Source organism: Onychostruthus taczanowskii, unplaced genomic scaffold (assembly GCF_017590055.1).
Source record: "Onychostruthus taczanowskii isolate IOZ18803 unplaced genomic scaffold, ASM1759005v1 scaffold17, whole genome shotgun sequence".
In the NCBI taxonomy this organism is placed as follows: Eukaryota; Metazoa; Chordata; class Aves; order Passeriformes; family Passeridae; genus Onychostruthus; species Onychostruthus taczanowskii.
In genome coordinates, this window is record NW_024498906.1 from 2,576,203 (window position 1) to 2,588,490 (window position 12,288).

The following is a 12,288-nucleotide window of genomic DNA, read 5'->3' on the forward strand; positions in this document are numbered from 1 at the left end:
ATAAAATAAAAATAGAAACCCATGCTAAACATAAAAATTAAACTTCTCTGGCATACAGTCACAGACAAAGGTGGCTTGTGACAATAGCATATGGGGTGAGACATGTAAAAAATGGGCAAGTATGGAAAAGGAACCCTTTCACCTACTTTCAGCTCACTAGTTTACTTTCTGAGGGTTGGAGGAAGCATAGTGGCCTAAGTTCAACATGTAACCAGTTGATGGACACATCTTCTTTATAGATGGGCAGAGTTAAGTGGAACTTACAGGGTTAATTTAAACAATTATTTTTTTTGCTACTTACTTTAAGGAATGCTTTTTGTCTGTCCAGAATTGTATTTGTTATTTAAATTTGTTGTGCATTGTGCTGTAGAAACGTAAAAACGAAACCCACGGAACTACAGAATTTATGCCTTGTGAGAGCCCAGAAAAATGCGTATTGGGAGATGGGCTTGAGCTGTTGAAGTGACTGCAAGCACTGAGCAGACTCAGGATGCAAAGGCTGTGAAACAGTTCAGGAGCCAACTGTTTTAAGGAAGGTTTTAGAGATTAAGATTTGTTAATCTCAAAGTTAAAATTGCCTCAAGTACTTTTGTGCCAGAAGGATGCATCTTAAGGGTAAAAAAAATTGTCATCGTTCTCCTAGTTCTTACCTGCCAAATTGTTTGACATGGAACAGATTAAGTGAAGGGGGGGCTGGGGAGAGGAGTTTGGTAGGGGCTTTTGTATTATGTTGAAATGTTGGCTGAACCCTGTGGGGAAAATAAGAGAAAGTGATTTTGCTTTTTGAAAACGTGTAATTGGTGAGTCATTGGCTTTAAACCTTGTTAAACAACATTCAGTATTAGCTATTGTTTGAGTTGTGTGGTGTCTGTTCAGAACAAACAATGCATTGCTCTACCACATAACTCTTCATTAAGCAGTGGGAGTTAAAGTGAACACTGCGTTGCATTCTGGGCTTGGTTCCCTGTGGCATCATGGTGAATTTGGAACATCTAAGTGTGATTGACATTGTTACTAACACTGCAGTCGTGGTTAATAAAGCTGGTCATGGTTTAAAGAAAGGTATTAATGATACTGATTTTTTTTTTCAACAAGTTTATTGAAATAAGCCTTAAGTTTTGTAGATTTGATTTTTGGAGTGCTGAACTTTGTGTTGAGTAAAGCCAGATAGTTAAAAAAACCAACTATTCAGAACTATAAAATCTTGTAATGTTTGTCCAGAAGAAAAAGGTTGATAAAAGAGCCAGGAGAGTTGTCTGAACCTTTAGGCAAGATCTTGATTTGGAGATTGGGGAGCTGTGGGTTTGAAAAGTAAAAATTGTTTCTTGGCGGGTTCATTGTTCCTGTAATTTGTTTTCCATGGTGTCTGCAGTGATTTGTCCCTTGCTGGAGAAGGGAGAAATAATGAAATATTGAAGCGACAGTCTGGGAAACTGTATACTCTTCTATCATTGTGTATCCTGTTCAACTTCCTACGTAATAGTGGTGTGCTCTGTAAATTACCTAGGAGTGTTCCTATTTGTGACTCAAATTACACACACAGGTTGTTTTTTAGTTTTCGTTTGCATTCAGTCTGATGTTGAAACAAAATGATATGTTTGGTAAAGGGCAGCTGAACCAAAAAAGCCCACCACAATCCCCTGGATAATAACAGGTTACTAAACAAGTACTGCAGCAGTCTGTTCATTGTGCTCAGTTTGTGTTACTCTTCTAGTTTTTACAAGTCTCATTTCTTTTCTGATACCCAAACCCAAATATGAAAATTTCTATATTAGAAGTCACCTTCCTTTACCAAATAAACAAGTACTGCTTTGTTTGTGCAATATGATCAAAATTATAATCAAACATGTTTTATGCAAGTTCTTTTGAAGGTGTGCTTTCCCAAATATGATTTTTAAAGGATTAGAGTGATAGAGTGGAGTCATAGGATTTCGTGATGTGGAAGGGGTCCACAACAATCACCCAAGTCCAGCTCCTGGCCCTGTACAGGACAACCCCAAGAATCACATCATGTGCCTCAGACCATTGTCAAGATGCTGTGTTAAGATTTTTTTTTTTTTTTTTTATGTTGAGGTCTTCTTTTCTGCTTTTGAAGACTTCAGCACAATCCAAAAGAAAAATTGAGCAGGATGCAGAAAATTCAGAGGAAGATCAGTGGAATGAATTCTCTTTACACTTCCTCTGGAAATAGAAATGTTTTAAATACACTGTGAAAAAATCCTACCAATAAAAAGTAGGAAAAATAGTATAAATCCCCAAGTCAGAATGTACATTTTACACTTTGGTTCTAGTTATCATTTGATGTTGTTACATGGAAAAATCAGTGTAAATGGAGCTGATTAGAAATACTGATTTCAAACGTTACCTCTGCTTGTTTTAGCCTCTGCCTGTTGTATGCTTTATAGAGCACAGATAGTACTTGTTCAAACACATCTTAGTTCCTTGCTTTGTAAAAATTCATTTTCAATTGCATTGTGTGCATGTAATAATTTTAAGGCCATTTAAAAAAATCTGGGAGCACCAAAAATAAGCTGCACAGTAAAACAAGTCATTCTTAAAGACTGCTCCTGGATTTAAAAGCTTTGTAGTGTCTTAGCAGAGCAACACAATGTGTGAAACATAGGCAATCAGACACTTTGGAAGCATTGAGTAAGTCCTTGGTTCCTGGGGTCCTCATTTCAAGTCAGAGATCGTAAAATACTGAATAAGATATGAATCTAAGGGAGCTGATTTTTTCATTAGCTCTGGTGTTTTCTGACTGAGCTATCTGCATTCCTTCACAGTCAGGAGCAGGTTACACATGTTACTGAATGGCAGGAACCAAAGAGATACTGCATTCAGTTCAATGGTCAGTTAAAATGGTCAATGGTTAGTTAAAAACACCAAAATTATGTGTACTTGTGTGTACACACAGACATTTCCCAAAGTCATTCAGAGCAGTAGGAAGATCCTGCCAATTCTGTAGATGAAGGCTGTTGCTTTAGACTCCTTTTCTTTATAACACAACTTCTGTGCCTTGCATTTCTCGCTATCATCTTGTGGGGTTTTGGCTCTTGTGCTGGATCTTTAGGGGGTGTGTGTATTTGTTAACATAAAAATTTCCTTTTTGTTCTTCTTTTTGCCTTCTTTGGCAAACGTTCCTCCACTGGAAGTGGTAAAATGTGTGGGAAAGCTGAGGATTTTTGTATTGAGAATAGCTCTTGAAAATGCTGGTTAATTCTTCTGTATCTACTGATCAGAAATCAGAAGAGGAAAGCAGGGTTTGTGCTGGATCTCAGTAAAAGACATTTATACTACATGCTAGTAAGCCCAGCCACTAGGGGAAGATGGGGACATGCATCTCCTGAAGGTCTCATCCTGCCCCACATACGGCCAGGCTGGCACACACTGAGTGGGCAGGAGGGATTCATAGTCATCACGTAACTTGCTGTTGATGTGCGGTGTTACAGCATGGTTGGGTTGTCATGTTTGGGGCCTGGTTCATCATGTTTGGGTTGAGCTGAAGATTGCTCAGGAAAGTGGTGGAAGTAGAAGTCTACAAATCAATTCATTTGGCTGTCAGTGTGCCAAGGGCCTTTAACAATATCTCCACCTCTACCACAATGACAGAATATATTTTCTCTGTGCTGTGCCACAGGAACAGTACACTTCTTTTTGGTGAGTCTTCATTTAGTGCATCATACCTGGAAAAAAACAACCAGAATGATTTGTAGACCATGCAGTGGTGATTGTATTCAACTTCACTTAATTTCAAATTAGCATCCAAATAACTTGTATTTGCCACACTCTTCTTAAGACCATTGAATTTAAGGTTGTAAAGTGTTTGCTTGTCTACTCGGTTATGTAGTCAAGAAACTTAACAAAGTTTTTTTGACTGAACTTACACAATTTACTTTTATTGCTTTGGGTAGTTGGTGCTTGTTCAGTCTGGTGTTCTGGTGAGCTCACTGTAACCATTAAGTCTTCAAATGTGTTATGGATATGGAGAACTCAGACTTCTAATTAGAGCTTTCTCCATATGCACACCCCAGGTATACATTGCAGTAACTTCTGCTTTTTATTAATACTTAGCCTGGGACAAGGTAGTGCTTGCAAACAGGAGTTGCTTAGGGGAGAGTTGTGTGGGGTTTTTTGTTTTAATTTTTTTGGGTGGGGGTGGGTGTTTGCGTTTTTTTTGGGGGTTTTTGGACTTGGGGTTTTTGGGGGGTGGGGTGTTTCTTGGGGTTTGCTTTTTTTTAAATACCTCACTCAATCCTTGATGTGTTTGTATTCCAAGAATGAGGTGTCATTTCACTCCTAAGACAAAAAAAGTATTGTAGGAAAATCTTCTTTTTCAGCAGTATGACATGTGGAAACTCAAGATAATGTAGCCCGTAGCCAGAGAACTTGTATATAACTTGATGAATTTTGACATATTGCTTTGTGGAAGAATCTGTTTGAAATTAATAGGCTATAGTTTTTTAAAAGTGCATTTAAACACTGTAAGATCTAGGCAGTGTTAAATAACTGAGAAAAATCTGGATGTTGTAATATTGTTGACTAATACGTTTAAGTAATTATAAAGAAAATGGTCATGGAGTAGATGCTATAGGTAAACAACACATGGTGGTCTGTTTAAAGTGGAAGCCCTCATATAATGGTTGCTTCTGCTAATGAGAATATAGATAATCCCCCCACACTTACCCTTTCTTGAAAGGATACAAATTGTTGTTTGCTGTAGGCAGAATGAAGACAAGCTGTTCAGTGTTTGCATTGTAAATATTAAATATTAAGAACAGCATGTATCTGGTTCTGAAATATGTGGGAGCCTTGCAGTAATGTCAAAATGTATATGTTCATCTGAAATTTTGCTTATTTGCTTGATTGTGACTGGGATTTTTTTTTTTTTCTTTAGGGAAACTGTATCAATCTGACTGATGCCTTGACTCTGTATGAAGAACAGCTTAGCAGGCTTTATTGTCCTGTGGAGTTTTCAAAAGAAACTGTGTGTGTTCCCTCCTACATGGAATTGTATCCTTAAAGACTGAAGAAGGCTGGAGAGTGTGTATTAATAAATCAAACAAGCATAGCTTGTTTGGAGGTAATGAACTCAAGCAAAAAGGCAGTTCTGATTTAAATATTTAATGTTTTTTTCATAGTAAATGAACTATTGCAGTTTTATTTTGAAGATAATTGTAGGAATTGTTTTCTAAAAGTGCTGTAAATTCACAGCTGATAAAATTATCAGTACCTTTAATGCATAGGCTGTGTTTTTGCTAATGTTTTTGAGTGGTGTATGTGATGTAGGATAAACTGTGCGATAAGGGTAATGCTGCCTGGAAGTTCTGACAAGGCTGTATCTTCTTACTTTCTTTTCTTCTTTTACTGAAATGAGAAACTAACATCATACAGATTAGCATGATCCAGATCTGTAGATATTATCTGATAGAGCTGTTCTTGAACATAGAGCTCAGACTTTAAGGCTGGGAAATGGGGAAGAGTGATTCCTAACTAGTTAGTGTTACTGGAAAAAAATATTCCAAGTAGATGGGCATGCATCTTCTCAGCAACATCCCATTCCTAAAAATAATCCTTTGGAATTTCTTTAATTTGTGGGTGGTAAAGAAGTTACATAAGGAGCCTGGAAGTTTAAACTTCAAGCCCTTAGTGTGAGAGGGGCATTTTGATCTGCTGTAAGGTGGTTCTGCCATCTACATTTGCCTTGAGTGTTTGCTGCTTTTGTGGCATCTCCCTGGAAATGTTTCTGCAGAGTGAAGCCTGCTGTGGCTGTCTCTCTTGACAGGAAACATCTTCCCACAATCTTCTTGTTCGTAATGCATTAAGCACACGCTCCTGCCGCAGCCCTTCTTCTGTCGTGTGTGCTCATTTGCCTCCCTCCTGTGTCTCTAAGCCTGGCAGTGCTCGCTGCTGCAGCCCCATACTCACCCTGTACTGACTCCAGACTGCCTATAGCCAGCTCCTCCTGCTTCTCATTATTGGCAGCTCTTTGTGAAATCCAGATTTGACCTTGCATTTTCAAGAATAAAGAATGTGAAGGATATCAAGACACTTGCCCTTAAAGGTTACAGTTTCAGAGAAACTGGTTACTTTTGCCTTTATGACTGCCAGGCCTTAATGGAACATGTATGTGTTTTCAAGAGTAGGCATCTTTGAACTGCTGAGTCAAGTGGGGAATCCAGGTAAATTTCACTTTTGAGTGTTTCCCTATCCTTTATGAGCTACCAGAAGTTTTCAGAATTTGAATATAAGTAAAAAGAACTGCATTTGAACTGTGTACAAGTGTTGCCTTTTTTCCTTAACTACTTATTTTCTCCAGATGGGTATTCTACACGATTTGGAAGAAACAGACTAACATCTGAGCATCAAGATTATTTGAGATGATCCTAAATGTACATGCTGCATGGAGCATATAGGCCTGCCACATGCTGCATATTGGCATCTTGAACCTTTAAATTATATATGCTGTAGATGATCCTGAAACTTAGTCATGCTATTGATTGTGAATTCTTTAAATGTTTTTTTATTATTATTTTAATTTAAAAGCAAATGGAAAATGTATATTTTGACGAGCTAGGGTATTATTTTTGAAAGTCAACTTAGATGAATAAGCAGCAAAACTATATAGCTGCTGACTGCACTGAACCTTTAGAATGTGATCCTTTTTATTTTTTGTAGATCTTCGCAAACTGGTTGATTAAAAAAGACATCTTTAGCATTTCATCCCTGAAGGATGGTCCATGGAGTTTTTGTTGTTTTTGCTTTTCCAACAGATTTGTCATTTATGGTGCTTTTTAAAAATGGGTGAGGGTTTTTGTGTGGTTTTGGTTTTTTTAAATGAACACTGCAATGCTTCCATACGGCAAAAGGGCATAACTAAAAAGAAAAAAAATCTTGTGGGAGAATACTCCAAGTCCTTCGTTGACAAGGGAAGAATGCCAGTCTTAAATTTTTATTTACCCTAGCAATTCATCACTGCTGTAATCTCTGCTGCAGAAGAATCTTTGACCTTTTACCTCCTGGATTTTTTTAGTTGCTGCCATATTGATTATTTGGATTCTGATATGGATTTGACAGTAGCTTTGTACTGAAGCATGAAGATCAAGGATAGGTTTTCATTCCACCATGGTGCAAGAATTTGGGTGTAATGGGGTTCATGTGGGCATATCCTCTCCCCAGCCTTATGGGAAGCACTAGATTTTTGAAGTAAAAGTTGGCTTAGAGGATGAAGAAATGTGGGTGTGATATGATCTATCTTTATGTGCACCTGTACTGAATGTTTTGAAGTGTGTGTGTGCTTCAGTAGGGTCAGTGCTGGTTGTATTGCCACAGATGGGCCACATTGTGTGAGGCTCTTGCTCAGTTAGCTTCACTTGCAGTGTAAAAATCAGTAGAAGCTGGGGTGCCTTGTAGTTCTGTTCTGAAAGAAAATGCATTTTTCTTCAGCAGTTTCTCATGCTATCAAAAGTTATATTTTTGTAAGAGTTTGCTATGTAGTGACTAAAATATTTGTGCTTAAAAATCCCACTTGAAAGGAGGTAGTAAAGATATGACCAATATGTGCATTTTTTACTTTTCCAGGGTAGAATAAAAAGTGCACTATTTCCCTGAACACTCTAATCCTGAGCAATGATGTTTCACCATATCAACATTTTCTTAGTTCTATTGGAGAGAGTTGATTTGCCCTGCCAATATACTGTTAATGAAAAAAAGTACAAAAGCTGTCCTTTGTTTCTAAACCATACATAAAGAAAAATGTTATTGCATCCCACATATATGAACTCTTCCTAGAATCTGAGTAGCCTATGCAGAATTCTAGAATGACTCGAAAATCTGCCAAAATTTGCTTTTTCTTTGGCCTTTAGTTGGTCTAAATGTTTTTGGTTTCGATAGCCAATAGAAGCATTTTTCAGTCTTACTATTTTAAACTATCTCAGTTAATTCTCTAATATACACAGGGCACAGTTCTTCCATGGCCTGCAGCTTGTGAATCACTGAATACTCCCAAAGAACAGAGCTTCCCTCTAATAGAATAAAGTTTCCTATATTTCTCTGAGTGTTCTAGGTCTGTTGTAGACATCCCAGAAAATACTTTGATATTATTACCTGTAATCTAATAGAGACTCTTCATTTATGATCCAGGACTGCAGATGAATGCAGATATCCTGTAAACAGTTGTATCCATAACTGTGCAAGCATGAATATTTCCATTGGTTCTTAGTGTGATTAGTTATGTAGATGAAGTGAAGCCCACAGGGACAGAGCTCAGAGCATCTGTGTTCCTGAGTGAGCTTGGCAGATGCAGAAATCAGTCACAACAGGTGGGGGTGGTTTGGTTTTTAGCAAGGAAACTCGTGAACTAGAAGATGACTTAATCTGCTCGTTGTGCCGGGGCTTGTCCTTCCCTTTGGTATCGCTGCACAGGGAGCTGCTGGATGTGCAGGGATGTTCTGTAAAGATTCCCAGAATGACCAGGGGACCTGAATTGCATATTAATAACTGAGAGACAGCAGTGCTTGCAAACTTTTCAACTAATAGAGTAGGAAGAGAGTTGGAAGAATTATCTTTTTTCTTTAACTTTTTTTAACGTAGTGTTTCGCAGTGATAGATGCAGTATAAAGCAGTTCAGCAAACACTGAACATTATATTTTTTTAAGTTGCTGAGTTGATTTGGAGCAAATATATATACACATTGTTAGTCTTTATTTATTTGTTGCTGTAGTATAGATTTTTTTAAAAGAAAAACAAGTCTGTGTGGTAGAATTTTCAAATACAAACTGCTATAGCTGATCAATTTTCCATGTTTAAGGGCAGTTGGGAAATGGCTGTGATTGCTGCACTATGTATGCAAACAGTTCCCAAGACATGGTTACATTAGAGGTTTCTTAATTATTCTTTGCACTAAATGCTGCTTCCACGTAGAAGTTATTGATTGATAGTAGTTTGTGCAAGGAGAAGACTGCTGGCATTGTATCTACTGCATCAGTGCAGTGCACGTGTTAAAATAAAGGTACGCTGTCATTATTTGTGTGTTTGAATTGTTAAATCCATTGTGGACTCTGTGTTCATATGACAGAATTGATGGGTATGATGATTGCCATTGTACCTCCTCTTACCTTGTTGCATAAAGGTACTTCCTGGTCCTTTTATTGAGTATCTTTTCTGTCTCAGAGTAATAAATTGTTATTTTCCATATAATAAATGCTCAGGTAAGATACTCTGTATATGGAACAGTGCACTGTTATTTGTAATGGGGGGAATCACTTGAGGCTTCAGTGATATTTGTCTAGAAAGAGTTAATTTTCTGCCAAACATTTTAGATGTGAATGCTTTGATGGTCTCTTAAGTGGAAGTTTGAGTTTTTCTACTAAAGCAGGGAGTTGGCTTTAGGTGACAGTGTGACTCATTGTGTGGCACAGAGAAAAGACAGGCTTAGGAGAAGTCAGTGTGACATTGAGAATGATGGAAACTAGCACCGAAGTTTAGGAAACAGGGAGAAGGGCACAAACAGGATGGGTGCATTAAAGAAGTTATTAGTCTTTCCAAATCACATGTCAGAATAATGTCATACATTGAAAGACATTACTCCCAGAAAATATAGAGATTTACATGAATTCCAGCTAACTGGAAAAGAGAAGTATTCACATCTGCATGAAGTACAGTGATAGCAGAAAGTTTGCTAGTAGGGAGAAAGAAAAGGGGGAAGTCTTAACTTTGAGGGGAAAAAAGTCTCACACATAGAGTAAGAATAAGGAGTAATTTTGGAGCGCCTGCGTGCACGGTAGGGAAGATAGGTATCTTGGGTTTTTATTTTTGCTGTTTGAGAGTTTGAGGTGTTGACAGCTTGCTGGAGGGAAGAAGGTGAGGGGATGGGTGAGAGGAAGAGAATTCAATTTCTTATTTTAATTGAGGAACAGGAGACTGCAGATGATGTTGCCTGTGGGTAATAGGAGAAAGCTGACAAACTTTGCCCACAGAGAGAAGAGTAGTTGGAGTCATTAGAGATGCCGAGGGAGCAAGTGAGAGAAGTAGCAAAGTAAGCAACTGCTGCAGTGATTAATATTCATAGCACTGAGCAGCTCAGAAGTGCCTTTTTGAAATGTGGAATGCTTTAGGAAGCAAGGAATGAGGAATGGGAACTGCGAGGATATGAAAAAGTTCATGCTGTGATCATACATTGCAATGAACTTGAGCTTCAGAGGTGGAAGTGGAGAAGGTAGAAAGAAGGAAAAGTAAAATGTGAAATTAACTTCATAATTGGAAGTTTGATGAGAAGTATTCCTGTGCAGTGTCAAGAGTGGAAAGGGTGCAGGGGCAAGAGGCATTAAGTTGAAAAGGAACTGAGGAAATGAGCCAGGATGAGGAACCAAGAAAAAGGACAACACAACAGATGTGGTGTGGGAATTTGGGGAACACATCTGGACATACAAAAAAGTGCCAGTCACACTGCCCAGCCTGTCCTCTGATGGTATTGGATGGAGAAGGAGGAGAAATTGGAAACATTTGGGTTTGTTTTGTTGTTGGTTTTTTCTAACTGAGTAATGAGTGCAAGATGTCTTCTAAGTATTTTCGAAGGAAAAGAGCTTAACTGCTGGAAATTAAATGAAGACTAAAAGGAAACTTCATATTAAGGAGTGTTTAAGGGTAGACTGATTACTGAAGCAAATAAATACAAACTTCATGAAGTCCAGAGGCAAGGCAGCTGTGGGATTTAACTGTCATGGATTGTCACTGAGCATGGAAGGGAGGAAGGCAGGAAGATACCAGTGGCATCTCTGTTGTCTTCAGCTCCAGGAACTGGAAATACTGATCAGAACTGGCAAATGTATGGTAATAACTAAAAAGCACTGCTACAGCCATCTGACTTCAACATGCCGTGATAACTTTGTGTGTTACTTGAGAGGAAATTCTCATCAATGTTGAATGCACAGCACAATGTGCCATACTGCCTTTGCTGCACCCAAATACAAAAGTACTTTATTGGTGTATAATGGAAACATTTTAATGCAGCTGTTCTTTGTATAGGTACAGAAATGCACCATGGAAAACAATGGTTTAGTAGATGGGAATAACAAAGATGAGTGTGTACAGCTCTGTGAAGACTTATTGTTCTGGTAGTTGATAATGTTATCTAACACTTCCCCGTTTAACTTGAGTTAATTATCAGACCTGATGGGTTTGATTTTAAAAACTATTTTTATTCCATGCTTTGTCCTGGTTCTGCTCTTAAGCTCCTCACTGGGACATTCTGTGTGAAATTATTTCCTAGTGATTGGCATGTAGCACTTAGGTGTTTTCAATGATGTTTTATAACCACTGGTTAGTTAATTGGGGTGGAAGGATGACAGGTTTCTTTCAGGAAACAAATTTTTGACAGCTCATTGTTTAAAATGAAGACTGACAGAATACTTACAGGATCATGCCATGACTTTTCTTTTTAGAAAGGGCCAAATACTGTTAGAAATCTTCACTTGTGTCTTGAATTAAAATGTTTATACTAGGATGGTAAAATTCTTACAGTATATATAACAGTTAAATACTAAGGAAAGGAAAATTATCTGCTGGCATTTTCTGGAGCTTATTTGCAGACAGCCATGTGGCTTAAGTTGTAGTCTAGATGCACTTAATAGAGGCATGAAGATAATAAAGAATTAACCTAATACTGCCAACACTAAACCGTGTCCCTGAATGCCATATCTGCTCCATAGATGGTGACTCATCTGCTTCCCTGGACAGCTTGTTCCAGTACTTCACAATGCTTTCAGTGAAGAAAATTGTTCTTAATAGCCAGTGTAAGCTGCCTCTGGTACTAAGTGAGGCCACAGGCTCTTGTCCTACTGTTTATTACGAGGGAGAAAAGAGTGACCCCACCTCTCTACAACCTCCTTTCAGGTGGTTACAGGGAGCAGTAACGTCTCCCCAGTCTTTTTTCAAGACTAGAGAAAGTGTCAGCTGCTCCTCCGAAGGTTTTCCTCTAGGGTCCCACAAGTGAGCCCCACAGGCCTGTAGAGGCCCCTGAGTTACTCTGTTCCTGCCTGTCAGACCTTCACCCACTGCTGGCGCCTCACCCACCCCTGGATGCAGTTTGATGGCTTCTGAGAGATGGCCTTGTGTACAGACTCTTCTGTTTGCTTTTTTTTCTGCACTGCACAGTAGAAGTGTTGCCTTTGTCTCCCAGGCAGCTGCAGAGGTTGCTCGTGGTGCAGGTAAATGGGTGTCTTTGGCCCAGGTCTCTGGGCCTGGGAGCAGTGAAACTGCAGATGGGCTGAGAAGTGACACAATGCTGCACAG

The 12,288-nt window shown here is 38.6% G+C and overlaps 1 protein-coding gene across 2 annotated transcripts in view; it reads left to right on the plus strand.

Annotated features, from left to right (window-relative positions):
* SMS (spermine synthase) overlaps positions 1 to 9,219 on the plus strand; it is a 43,760-nt gene extending 34,541 nt beyond the window's left edge. For both annotated transcript variants that reach the window (XM_041399874.1, XM_041399875.1), the window contains exons 10-11: positions 4,895 to 5,010; positions 6,317 to 9,219. In XM_041399874.1, the coding sequence (XP_041255808.1) occupies positions 4,895 to 5,010; positions 6,317 to 6,359 (159 nt within the window). In that variant the 3' untranslated portion in view covers positions 6,360 to 9,219. The remainder of the gene's footprint in view (positions 1 to 4,894; positions 5,011 to 6,316) is intronic.
* The last annotated feature ends 3,069 nt before the right edge of the window (positions 9,220 to 12,288 follow it).